The sequence below is a fragment of the Mustela nigripes genome, chromosome 2 (assembly GCF_022355385.1).
Source record: "Mustela nigripes isolate SB6536 chromosome 2, MUSNIG.SB6536, whole genome shotgun sequence".
Classification (NCBI taxonomy): Eukaryota; Metazoa; Chordata; class Mammalia; order Carnivora; family Mustelidae; genus Mustela; species Mustela nigripes.
In genome coordinates this window covers 87,220,561-87,232,715 of record NC_081558.1, presented here as the reverse complement: position 1 = coordinate 87,232,715, position 12,155 = coordinate 87,220,561, and the positions used below count along the sequence as shown (strand labels likewise).

At 40.2% G+C, this 12,155-nt stretch overlaps 2 protein-coding genes across 3 annotated transcripts in view; one reads left to right on the top strand and one right to left on the bottom strand.

The window, feature by feature from the left end:
- CAPN7 (calpain 7) overlaps nt 1-7,315 on the top strand; it is a 42,294-nt gene extending 34,979 nt beyond the window's left edge. For both annotated transcript variants that reach the window (XM_059390905.1, XM_059390904.1), the window contains 4 exons: nt 370-432; nt 3,875-4,005; nt 5,988-6,080; nt 6,172-7,315. In XM_059390905.1, the coding sequence (XP_059246888.1) occupies nt 370-432; nt 3,875-4,005; nt 5,988-6,080; nt 6,172-6,316 (432 nt within the window). In that variant the 3' untranslated portion in view covers nt 6,317-7,315. The remainder of the gene's footprint in view (nt 1-369; nt 433-3,874; nt 4,006-5,987; nt 6,081-6,171) is intronic.
- A 768-nt stretch (nt 7,316-8,083) lies between these two features.
- Nucleotides 8,084-12,155, bottom strand: part of SH3BP5 (SH3 domain binding protein 5) — a 72,804-nt gene continuing 68,732 nt past the window's right edge. Inside the window, exons 8-9 of the mRNA XM_059390907.1 lie at nt 10,029-10,289; nt 8,084-9,537 (exon numbers count right to left, since the gene is read on the bottom strand). Coding sequence (XP_059246890.1) covers nt 9,329-9,537; nt 10,029-10,289 — 470 coding nt within the window. The 3' untranslated portion in view covers nt 8,084-9,328. The remainder of the gene's footprint in view (nt 9,538-10,028; nt 10,290-12,155) is intronic.

Genomic DNA, 12,155 nt, shown 5'->3' with positions numbered 1-12,155 from the left:
GGTTATTGTAATTTTGTTCTGCATAGGTTTTTTCCCATACATCAGTAAGGGAGCTCAACTTGAATAGATTTTTAGTGATGAAAGGGACATTGGGTGGCTGCTTCTACCCACCTTTTTTGTTCAGATGCAGAAACCAAGGCCTAGGGACATTGTCCTGAGTCACACATAGGAGCAGAGAAAGCCAGAAAAAGATCCCTAGCTGCTCAATTCCTAGTTGATTAAGCCTGTGTACAGAATAATTACTTTTATGCCAACTGATTTTTCAGTCTTCTAGTATATTCTTTATCACTATGGAGTTTTTATAAGCAAAATGCACTATGGAGTTTTTTATAAACTTTATCAATACAATAAATTTTGTTTAAAATCTAGGTATATTCAGCCTGCAGCTTTACTTTTTCAAAGATTCCTTCACTGTACACCTTATCAAAACAGGTAAGAATTCTTTCTCTGGGTCATAATATCAGAGAACGGTTAGAATTCCCTGGTCTTTTTCTCCTTTTCTCATTTTATTCACATTTAAGAATTTTCTTACAAAATAAAACATTCTGGACTTGACAGTAATACCGGAAATGTAAGTGGCCTCAGGTCTGGGTTGGAATACAAGATCTTCAGTGAACAACATTTAGTGATTCTGTGAAAAGAAATAAGGCTCAATGTAAAAAGATTATGCAGACTTTGGTCATTAGGGAAGGATTCATCATGTAGATGAACCTTCATTTTATATTTATTTTTTTAAAAGATTTATTTCAGAGAGAGTGCACAAGCATGAGTTGGGGGAGGGACAAGGGGAGTAGTAGTCTCTCTGCTGAGCAGGGAGCCTACCACAGAGCTCCATCCCAGAACCCTAGCATCTTGACCCAAACTGAAAGCAGATGTTTAACAACAGAGCCACCCAGACGTCCATAAATGAACCTTGAAAATAGAATTTGAGACTGGTTTTGCAGGGTGTGCTAGATGTCATCTGTAGAGGAAGATTTGAGGGAGAATTCTTGGCTCCCTTATCAAATATTAATTGACCATGTATGCTTGGGTTTATTTCCAGGCTCTTTATTCTTTGGGGCCTATATGTGGTTTTTATACTGTCAGTACTATATTTTGATGACTATAGCTTTATAGTACAGCTTGAAATCGGGAAGTGTGTTATTCCTGCTTTGTTCTTTCTCAGGATTTCTTCAGCTATTCAGAGTCTTGTGTGGTTCTGTGTAAATGTTAAGAGTGTTTTTTGTGTGGGGCGCCTGGGTGGCTCAGTGGGTTAAACCCTCTGCCTTCGGCTCAGGTCATGATCCCAGGGTCCTGGGATCAAGCCCCGCATCGGGCTCTCTGCTCAGCGGTGAGCCTGCATCTCCCTCCCTCTCTCTGTCTGTCTCTCTGTCTACTTGTGATCTCTGTCAAATAAATAAAATTTAAAAAAAAATTTTTTTAAGTGTTTTTTGTGTTTAAAAAAAAAAGTCATTGGAGTCCTCTAATAGGGATTGGATTGAATTTATAGGTAACTTTTGGTGTATTGACATTTTAACAATATTAACTCTTTCAGTCTATGAACATAGGATATCTTTCCATTTATTGTGTTATTTTCAATTTCTTTGATTAATGTTTAATAGTAGTTTTCAGATGATAGCTCTTTTATCTCCTTAAAATTATTCCTAAGTATCTTATTATTTTTGTTATTTTGAGATTGATTTATTTTTCAGAAACTTCATTGTTAACATAGAAATGCTACTGATTTCTGTATCTTAATTTTGTATCTTTCAGCTTTACTGAATTTGTTGATAAGATCTAACAGTCTTTTGTTTGAGTCTTTAGGTTTTTCTACATATAAAATCGTGTCATCTGCAAATAGAGACAATTTTATTTTTCCTTTCCAGTTTGCTACATTTTCTTTTTCTTGTCTGATTACACCAGCTAGGACTTCCAGAATATGTTGAATAGGAGTGGTAAGAGTGGACATTTTTGTCTTATTCCTGATCTTAGAAGAGAGGCATTCTCTTTTCATCATTGTGTATGTTAACTATAAGCTTGTCATATGTGGACTTTATTATGTTGAGATATGTTCCTTCTATTCCACATTTCTTAGGAAAGCGTTTCTTCCATGAATGGATATTGAATTTTGTCAGGTGCTTTTTCTGTGCCTGTGGACAGATTCTTCTAATGGAAGAATAAGATTCTTCCATTCTATCTATTGTGACTTACCACATTGGACTGATTAGCATGTGTTGAACCATCCTTGCATCCCTGGGGATTGTATGTTTTCATATAGATCATTAAGCTTCCTAAAGGATTATTGTGCATTCTTTGTGTTACAGTTCATAGATCTCCATTTCTTAGGGTTATTGGAGCATTGCTCATTTTTTGGATGATGTCCCATTTACCTGATTTTTTGTGATCCTTCATTTTTAGGTTTGTAAATCTGCACATTTGAGTGATTAGGCTAACTTTCCAGCTTTGCTGTGGCAGGACTTTTTCCACTAGTTAGCTTACTAACAGTTAAACCAGTTAGGTTTCTGGGTGTCTGCTGGTATTGTCCTTGGGCAGACTGGGCCTGCCATGATGGCCTGTTTTGGGGCAAGGCCGCTGTTAGGACTCTGAGGATGGGAATGGTGGTTGTGCCATGAACTGAGAACAGCTGGGTAGGACTGCTGGCTGGCTTGGTCCTATCCAAATGAGGCTGTGGAACAGGCTCCACAGTTGCTTAGATTCTCTGGTCGGACTTACTACAAAGTCGGGACATGATACTATAATCAGTAGTAGATGGGGCTATGAATTAGTTTCCCTGCTTTGGTAGGGCAACAGGACAGGACCCAGGGGTTGTGCATCTCTTTGTATGGGGACCTGTACTGAATTCCCAGTCAGGTGAGGCCACCACTTCTGCTCTGCAGACAGGGCAAACCCACAAGCTGTGCTTTTTGTTCAAGCGCCACTATGAAAGGGCTGTTGGGTTATGCAGTTCTCCGTGTGCACTGGTTCAGTTCACTCGTCAGAGAACCTGAAGGCTATATTCAGTGATGAGCAGGCCTATAAATCAGATTTCCTGCCTGGGCTCAGCAGGAGAAGCATCTTTTGTTATCTTGACATAAGCCCACCTACACCCCAAGCTGTAACCAGACAGGGCCCACTGGCTTTGCTCCGTGAACTCTTGGTTCTGCCTACTCTTGGCCACTGGAATGCACAGCATACAGTAGTTGTCACCAGCCCTTCTGGTCAGATGGAGCTGGAAGGCAGCATCGACAGCAGTTGGGGCTGTGATTCAGCTCCTTGCCTGATGTGGGCAATCCAGGCTGTAAGGCCAGCAAAACCATTTGGCTATACAAATCAGGCAGATCTGCACCCCGCCAAGCTCCTGGGTGAAGCATACCCCTAACTTGGTTCTGCAATTACTACTTGGGTGCCGCAGGTATGATGAATTCAGCCTGCTGAGGTGAGGTCCCCATGCTGGTTGTTGCAAGCTCCACCCTTTTCTTTGTCGCAGTTTCTCCTGTAATCCTTATGGTGTGAGATCAGGTAGGGGCTTTTGTAAAGCAAATCACAGTTCTTAGGGGAAGCTTGTTCACTGAAGAATCAGAAGCTCTGGGGAGACATCACCACCTGGTGCTGGCCTGGAGATGGTGCAGTCAACATGTAGCTGCTTCTCTTGTCCTTCTAATGTAACCTGTCTTGGGCTCTGTGGTGCAGGAGGGTACTTCTGCCTCACATCCATGTTCAGGAATTTCTCAGTACCATCCTCTTCTGGAATAGCTGTTAGTTGTCCCTGTGAACGGGAGCAAAGCAGGAGGAACCTTTGTTGCCATCTTGGTGACACCATTCCCTTTTTGAAGTCCTTAAAGTAGAATTGGAGAATGGGAAGTTTGGCTAATACAAAAACTTTTTTTTATTAAAGATTAATGGAAAGTGGAGTGGCCAGAGTGCTGGAGGATGTGGAAATTTCCAAGAAACTCACAGAAATAACCCCATCTACCAATTCCATATAGAAAAGACCGGGCCATTACTGATTGAGCTAAGAGGACCAAGGTTTGTGATTAAGTAACTTTCTTAAGTTAATATCTTCATGAGTTTAATGGAACAGAATAGGGTTTTGAAACAGACCTAGGCATATATAGGCACTTGATTAGTGAAAAAGATGGCATTGCAGAGGAGCAGGGGAAGGATAGGCTGTTGAATAAATGTGCTGGGATGGTTGGAGTATTCATGTGCCAAAAAGATAATTAGACCACTTTCTCACATCAGATCTAAAAATCTATTGCAGTTGGGCTGTTAATAAAGGAGATATTTTAATGACTTCAGGATAAAAAGTTAAGACACAAAGAGCACATAGAAGGATTTGTAAATACTCTACACTAGTTATTAAAAAGAGTCCACAGTTTAAAAAATGAAAGCTCGGATAGGCATGTCGTAAGAGGAACAATCCAAAATGGCTGATAAACTGTTGTAAGACCCAAACATTTTAACGACCCAAGTGTTCATCAGTAGCATTGAAGATTATAAAATAGAGCACTGCATAACAATGAAAATAAATAATAGCTACCCAACATGATGGATAAGTCTTAAAAACAATGCTGAGGAGAAGCCGTATATAATAGAACATCAACTATATGATTCCATTTAAGTGAGGAGCAAACAAAATGAAACTACTATTTAAAGATGCGTGCTTAGGTTGTCAGACTATATAGAAGCAAACTTCCAGTATAAAATAAGTGAAGGATGAAAAGTACAACAGAGAATATAGTCGTTAATACTGCTGCACCATACAGTGAGTGAGTGCACCCACTGTGGTGAGCGTAACATAGAGAACTTGTATCACTGTTGTACATCTGAAACTAACATATGTCAACATGCTCTTAAAGGAAGGTAGGACATTGTTAAATGTTAGCTCTGTGGGGACAGGAGCTGTAATGAGAAAGGCATGTACAGGGACTTCTACGGTGTTGAGAGTTGCGTTGATCTGGGTGGTGACGACCTGTGTGTTCACTTTATGTGTTATGTAGGCTGTATGTTGTGTGTACATTGTGTTCTATTTCTCAACTTAAAAAGGTTTAAAAAACAATAAAAATAATACTTCTAAGTAAAATTAGCCTTAATTTTGCCTCTTTACAAACACTAATCTTTTATAGACGGTTAAGCTAGTTTTCTGCAGTTTGGTAGGTGAAATAAGGTTATCTAGTTGTTGCTCTTTTGTATTCAATTCGTAGATTGAAGTAAAAGGATTTGACATAAAAGTGTTTGACAGTGTGTATCTTTTGCTTTCCCTATTCATGTCTTTTGCCCATTTTTCTCTTGGAATTGTCATGGTTTTCTTAACTTTAGGCACGTATCACATATTTGCAAGTATTTTTCCCCAGATTATTTTTTTTATTTTTTTTTAATGTAGAGAAAATTTTCTTTTTAAAGTAATCCGATCTGTCTTTTCAGATTTATTTTGCTACGGGCAGGAAATCTCACCCCAGTATCAGATTTGTACCATATTTTTTTCTAGGTCTTTTGTGGTTTGCTTTTTACATCTAGATGGAATGTATTTTTATATTTGGTGTGAATACAGTGTCAGTTATTTTTCCTAAATTTGTCACCTCCTCACCATCTAAATAATCCTTCTTTTCCCTACTGATTTGGAATGTCATGTCTACCATATGCTAATTACTTCTGTAAATTCAGATTTCAGGCTCTCTCTTTTTTTTCTGCAAAGACTGTATTTTATTATTTAAATTTGACAGTATTCTCCAAGAGCCTGTGGTAAAAATACTGTTTCTTCTAAAGTTTAATACTAATTAATCTTCATGGCTTCAATTAAAAAATATGAAATCAATATAAAAATATAAATGGCATCTTGTATAATTAAGAATAAAAACAGTATATGCATGTGTTCCACAGTGGTTTCCACCTCCTAAAGCTTTAGAAAGCATATACTCAATTTAATAATATATCTACACTTTAGTTGTTTTTAGGTATGTATTTGAGACTACTTAATAACAACAGTAATTGTTTCTTTTTATTGCCAGGCAATATAGTGTTGGATTTGAGGTTGTAACAGTGTCTGTGGTGGGAGATCCTGGTCCCCATGGCTTTCAGAGGAAGTCTAGTGGTGATTATAGGTAATGTTTGCATTTTGACTGCATCTGATTTATACTTTATTTTTTGTGGCATCATCTTCTGTAAACTTTGTTCTCATTTCCCTGCATATAGGTGTGGGTTTTGCTACCTGGAATTAGAAAATATACCTGCGGGGATCTACAATATCATTCCTAGTACTTTTTTGCCTAAACAAGAAGGACCTTTTTTCTTGGACTTCAATAGTATTATCCCGATCAAGACAACGCAACTTCAGTGATGCAGCTTTCGGCTTTACTGGATTTTATACTTACCAAATCAGCTCTTCAAATGAGGACAGAAATCCTCAGGACACCAAACAATCAGAACAGAATTAAATCTCTCAAAATGTTACAGTGGGATCTGGTGCTGCTCAAGTCAGAGTGTGTAGAATTGTATATAGTCAGAATTACTCTGAATCACTCAGAAGTACTATTTACATGGTTTTGTGTGTATAAGGACTTGGTTTGCATTGAGGGGCCCCACTGTATAAACAGACTGTGGAGGATTAAAGGTTAGGCTCAGTCAGCACTGTATGGTGCCTTTACTAGAAGAGAATAGAGACCGGATAAGGGACATGACTTATCCACTCAACTGGGTGGAACAGTAGGCTGGAATAATATTCTGAAATACTTACATTTGTCTTTTGGCAGAGCATGTTGTAAGTTAAATTTGCTTGTGTTGTGACTCTACATCTTGGGCAGCTAATTACCAAATGAATCATGTTACCATAACAGATTTTGTGTTACAATTTTTAATGTTTGTTGCCCAGATGTTATGAAAGAATAAAACTTTAAGAAATTTTTTAACTTAGTTTACAATGAAAGTGGTTGAACTTAGGTACCTGTCTCCCATTAACTCATTTAAGGAGAGCTGAGATATATTCACTATTGCATTTCTTACTTTTATCAGGCTAAATGAAGGTAGTAATCTGAGACACTGAAGACATTACAATTTAGTTTGTATGGTCTTTTAAAAATTGCTCTTATAGTAACACTGAAAAAAAAATACAATTGAAAATTTAGTATATGGTAATTGGGGTTGTATTTGGAAAAACTGCCAAGATACTAATGCCATGTATAAATTCCCAGTTTACATAGAAATCCATGAGAGCAAAATGATGCTCAGGATTTTAAACATCTGAAAATAAGGTGGAATTTTTCGTCGTCTCTACTTTATAATTTTCACCAGTTATTTTGTATTTCTGCTACCTTGATTTGAATAAAATCTTTATACTTAATGGAAACTGCACAGTATAACCTAGAGAGATTATTAAAAGGCTTCATCTAGTACATTCCATCTAAAAGAACTCATTATTTACATGACAGTTCAGGCTTCAGCAAATCTGTTTCATATTCAGAACAGTGATTCCACTTTGGTAAATATATAGTACTTTCAATTTTAGATGGATTCATTTTGTGGCCCTTCAAAGAAAAATTTAAACACATAATTGGAACATTTTATGTTAAAGATATTTGTACAGGATGCAAACAAATAAGACCTAATTCCTACCCTCAAAAACCGAATGTAGACCAACGTATATGAGTTTAATCTAATATTGTTATAATAGAGCTCCAGATATGGCGCTATAGATAGGAAAAAACCAGCCTGAATGTCAACCCGATGCACATTAGAATCGCCTGGGGGAACTTTTAAAAGTTCGGTACCTCAGGTGTACCCCAAATGATCTCAGGCTCTAAGACCGGCGAACAGCCGCCTTCTTGAAGCTTCCTGGGAGGCTGCAGTGCAGCAGAGGTTGGGAAGCACTCTGACATGATCACATTGTCTTCATTCTCCTAAAGCTGCATTCTCCTTACTGCGCTTTAGTCGCAGCGGAATTCTAACTCAAACCTTCATAGTTGGGGCTTAAATTATTAGGATCCAGGACCTTAACTGGAAGTTAGAACAGATGTCCACTGCATTCCATGCTCTTCCTTGTGGCAAGAAGGTTGCCTAGAATGGAAGATTTAGGCAACATCAGGGTTTCTTATTGGAAGACACACAAAAGTAAACATTTTCTTAAACTGTTTTTTATTACACTCAAGAAATTAAGACAAGTACAAAATAACCTTGTGATTAGGATACTGTATCAGTCATTAAAAAAGGAGAAAACACGACAGTATGAAGAGATTTACAAATGACTAAAATATACAAGCTGTGTCAGAACAGACAACTTGAAATGGGGTTGCTTTTCTTTTAGAAATGCTAAAGTTTTCTTAACAAAAAAGGACAAAAAATACAGTGCTCTAAATATGTGTAACCGTGAAAACATTAAAGGAAAGCAATCTTAACACATACTACTATTAGCATAACAGACTTCATTGCTTCTATTTAACAGCCTGTGCCAACACATGCCTACTCCCTTTCCTAGCTTTAAGGAACAATTCCCTCTAAGAAATACTAATGCAGCATAACCCTTAAATAATTTTATTTTTAAAGTCACAACCTACAGAGAAATTGACACTTTGTCAATCTAGATATAACAATGGCAACCATTCTTCACATGCACTTCTCTTAATTCTTAAGTCCCATGGCTGGTGGGATAAGGTTTATGCTACAGACTCTCCTCCCCCACAGCCACAAATCGCCTTCGATGGTATGTCCCTGCTACCCTCCGTCCCTCCCATCCCCCACGTTGGCATTCACCTTTCCCACCCCAAAAAGTGCAGTTCATGGTGTAACGTTTATAGAAAATGGTTCTAATGGGCATACCAGCATATAGGCTTTTTTAAAAAGCCCTTCTGAATACCAGAGATGATGAAAATTGTGTTCTTGGATTTTTTTTTTTTTTAAGCCTTCGCTGGCCCAGAAAGGTGTATTAATTTCTTTTTTTTCATTTTGATCCCCTGGGATATAAAGGAGACACATCTCCATTTTCCCAATTTGAGGGTAAAAGAAGGGAAAGAGAAGCAAGCTGTTGACCCCAGTTTGGCTCAGCTTCCCAGCCCCTTTCCTGGCTTGGGTTCTTTCACAGGAACTAGTTATTGCTTCCATAACACTGTTACGGGTAATATTCCACAAAGGCTGTGACCCTGGTCACAGTCCACTGCAACAACGCCTCTGCTCTGAAAAATCAGCCCAAGAGCTCTCTCCCAGAAGAAAACTCTTCAGCCCTCAAGGTCACAACTTCATTAGTGCAGTTTAGAGTAAACGCTTAAGATTTGGCATATATTAAATGATTATTGGCACAATGTTCTCCATACAGTTTTGTGTATAAATACTGCTATGCACTTGGGCCAGGGCTTTGGATGGATCAGCCAATCTGCACCATTTTTATGTCAGCAATAATCCCGTCTCTTCCCTTCGAGCACTGGAGAGAGAGCTGTTTCATCCTGTTTTCCAAGGCCTGGCCCTCGCGGGCGGTGCTACTTTGGCTCTTGCCACTGCCGCTGCTGTTGCTGAGACCTCGGTTGTTGTTGGCTTTGTCACTTGTTTTATTCTCTGCCCCTTCTGCCCTGTCTCCTAGAGAAATGTAAAGGATATCAGGTGAGTACTGACAATTCCAGGAGTCGCCTGGGCCCAGGCCATTGTAGCCCTCCAGAATCTCCCAAAATTGCCTGGCTATGCCTGTCACAGAGCCTTCTCCATCACGTGATGACAGACGGCTTTTATGGCTTAAGGCATTTTAGGTATTCCTTATCTTTAGAGAGGACTGGTCCCACCCTAACAGTGGGGAAACAGCTCGCTAGCACAGACTTGTGAAGAGGACTGCTGGGGATCAAAGAGAGAACTCAAACCTCCGTTTTTAAGAACCATTCAGGAGCGGAGCCAGGAGCCCCCAGAACAGTGGCTGGCATCTCCATGATCAACAGACCGCACGTTCCCAGAGGCCCCGTCACACAGCCCTGGGGCTGCCGAGACCTGGCAAAGGTCTTGAACAGTGCAGTGTTCTGGCTGCTGACGCAGTGCCATCATGTGGCCCAGGCACTACTGGTGAGAGGGCTGTAACTCACCTCGTTCCACCTCACACTCAGGGGAGGAGGCTCCACTGCACTCGCTGCGAGGGCCCAGTACCGGGAACATCATTCCAAACTCTGACAGAGACACGGGGCTGGGCAGATCCAGGCTGCCAGGCCTCACAGCTGCAGGGAACTGGTCAGGCATCTCGGATGGGCTTGTGGGCCCTGAACTAAAGCTGGATACCGACTGGGTTTCCGAGTCGTCTTCTGATACGAAGTTGCTACAGCTATCATCTTCAAAAGCCTCGGAGGCCACTAGGAGGAGAGAGGATACTGGTCAGAGGTTCTGACATGGAGCAACCTTGTTACTTCAGCCCCTCCAGAAGTGTGCCCCCCTGGCCAGCAGCCAGACACGGCCTTGGGACAGCAGAATCCCTGCCCCTGTATGCGTGCACTTGAGTAAAGGACTGACCCTCCCAAGTCTGCGTGGCCAGAGCGGCCAGCCACTTGAAGGGAAGCAGCTGGGCCCCGTGGATATTCAATGTCCTTACGATAACTTTCTAACTCCTCCTCTGGAAAGTCAGTGTTGACTACCTAAAGGGCGAGGATAAATCAGCCCAGATCAGGGGCGTTTCTCCACCCCAGATCCGCAAGTACAGAGGAAGAGAGTGGTCCTTTGGGATGCTCGCCGAACAAAGCTAGTAAGATGTGACAGCTGCTTCCGCATAGCAGAAGGAGCTGCGAGAACAAACAGTCCTGTATGGAGTATCTGCTGGGATCCTGTGATCTCCAGATTGCATAAAACTTCCCATCGCATGTAAGACACACTATTTGCTGCAAAAGGACAAAATTCCTTTACAACGCTCTTAGCTTGTGCCTTACTCATTTTGTAGATCAGAATAACTAAGGCCCAGACGACAGGCCATTCTTGTGATCTGAAAGCCACTTTCACCTTTAACTCTTTTCCCTTCACCCTGCACATAAGCCTGCTTATTAGACCTTTCCTGTTCTACTCCCCCACCCTCCTCCCTCATCTTTAAAAACATGGTAGCATCCCCTAGAGGACCATCAGTGAAAAGTACTGTAATACTGAGGACAGAAAACAGGCTTATATTTGAATTAAGATCCTGTCTCCCTTGCTGTGTAGCCTTGGTCAGGTTACTTAACCTCTCTGAGCTTCATGTTCCTCTCCATGTGAGAGGCTGGGTATTAGAGTACCTCACACATTACTGACGATCAAATTTTAGTTTCCTTTCCTTTGGGCCTGGTACTTAAACATTTGTTGACCGAATTTCAAAACTCTGGAGGATGGACCTTGGGAGAGCACCAACAGGGATTATTCCACAGAAAAGGAGAGAAAGAAGTGTACAAAGACAGTGCTGAAAACGTTTTCTTGATTAGCCTAAAGGGAAAATGATCATTTTCTTTCACCAAACACAAAGAAAAACTCAAAATGGATTAAAGACCTAAATGTGAGACCTGGAACCATAAAAATCCTAGAAGAGAGCACAAGCGGTAATTCAGTGACATCGGTCATAGCAGCATTTTTTGAGACAGGTCTCATGAGGCAAAGAAAACCAAAGCAATAAACTAATGGGACTACATCAAAACAAAAAGCTTCTGCCCAGTGAAGGAATAACAAAACTAAAGGGCAACCTACAGAATGGGAGAAGATATTTACAAATGACATATCCAATTAAAATAAGTATCCAAAAATATATAAAGAATTTATACAAGTCAACACAAAAACAAATAATCCAATTAAAAATGGGTCAAAGACAGGTACAGACATTTCTCCAAAGAAGACATAACATATGGCCAACAGACACATGAAAAGTTGCTCAACATCACTCATCATCAGGGACATTCAAATCCAAACCACAATGAAATACCACCTTACAGCTGTCAGAATGCCTAAAATCAAAAACACTAGAAAAAACGTGTTGGCAAGAATGTGGGAAAAAAAGGAACCCTTGTGCCCCGTTGGTGGGGATGCAAATTGATGCACCCACTGTGGAAAACAGTATGGAGGTTTCTCAAAAAATTAAAAGAACTACCCTATGATCCAGAAGTTCCACTACTGGGTATTTACTGCCCAGAAATACAAAAACACTAATTCAAAGGGACACATGCACTCCTATGTTTACAGCAGAATTATCTACAACAGACAAGATATGGAAG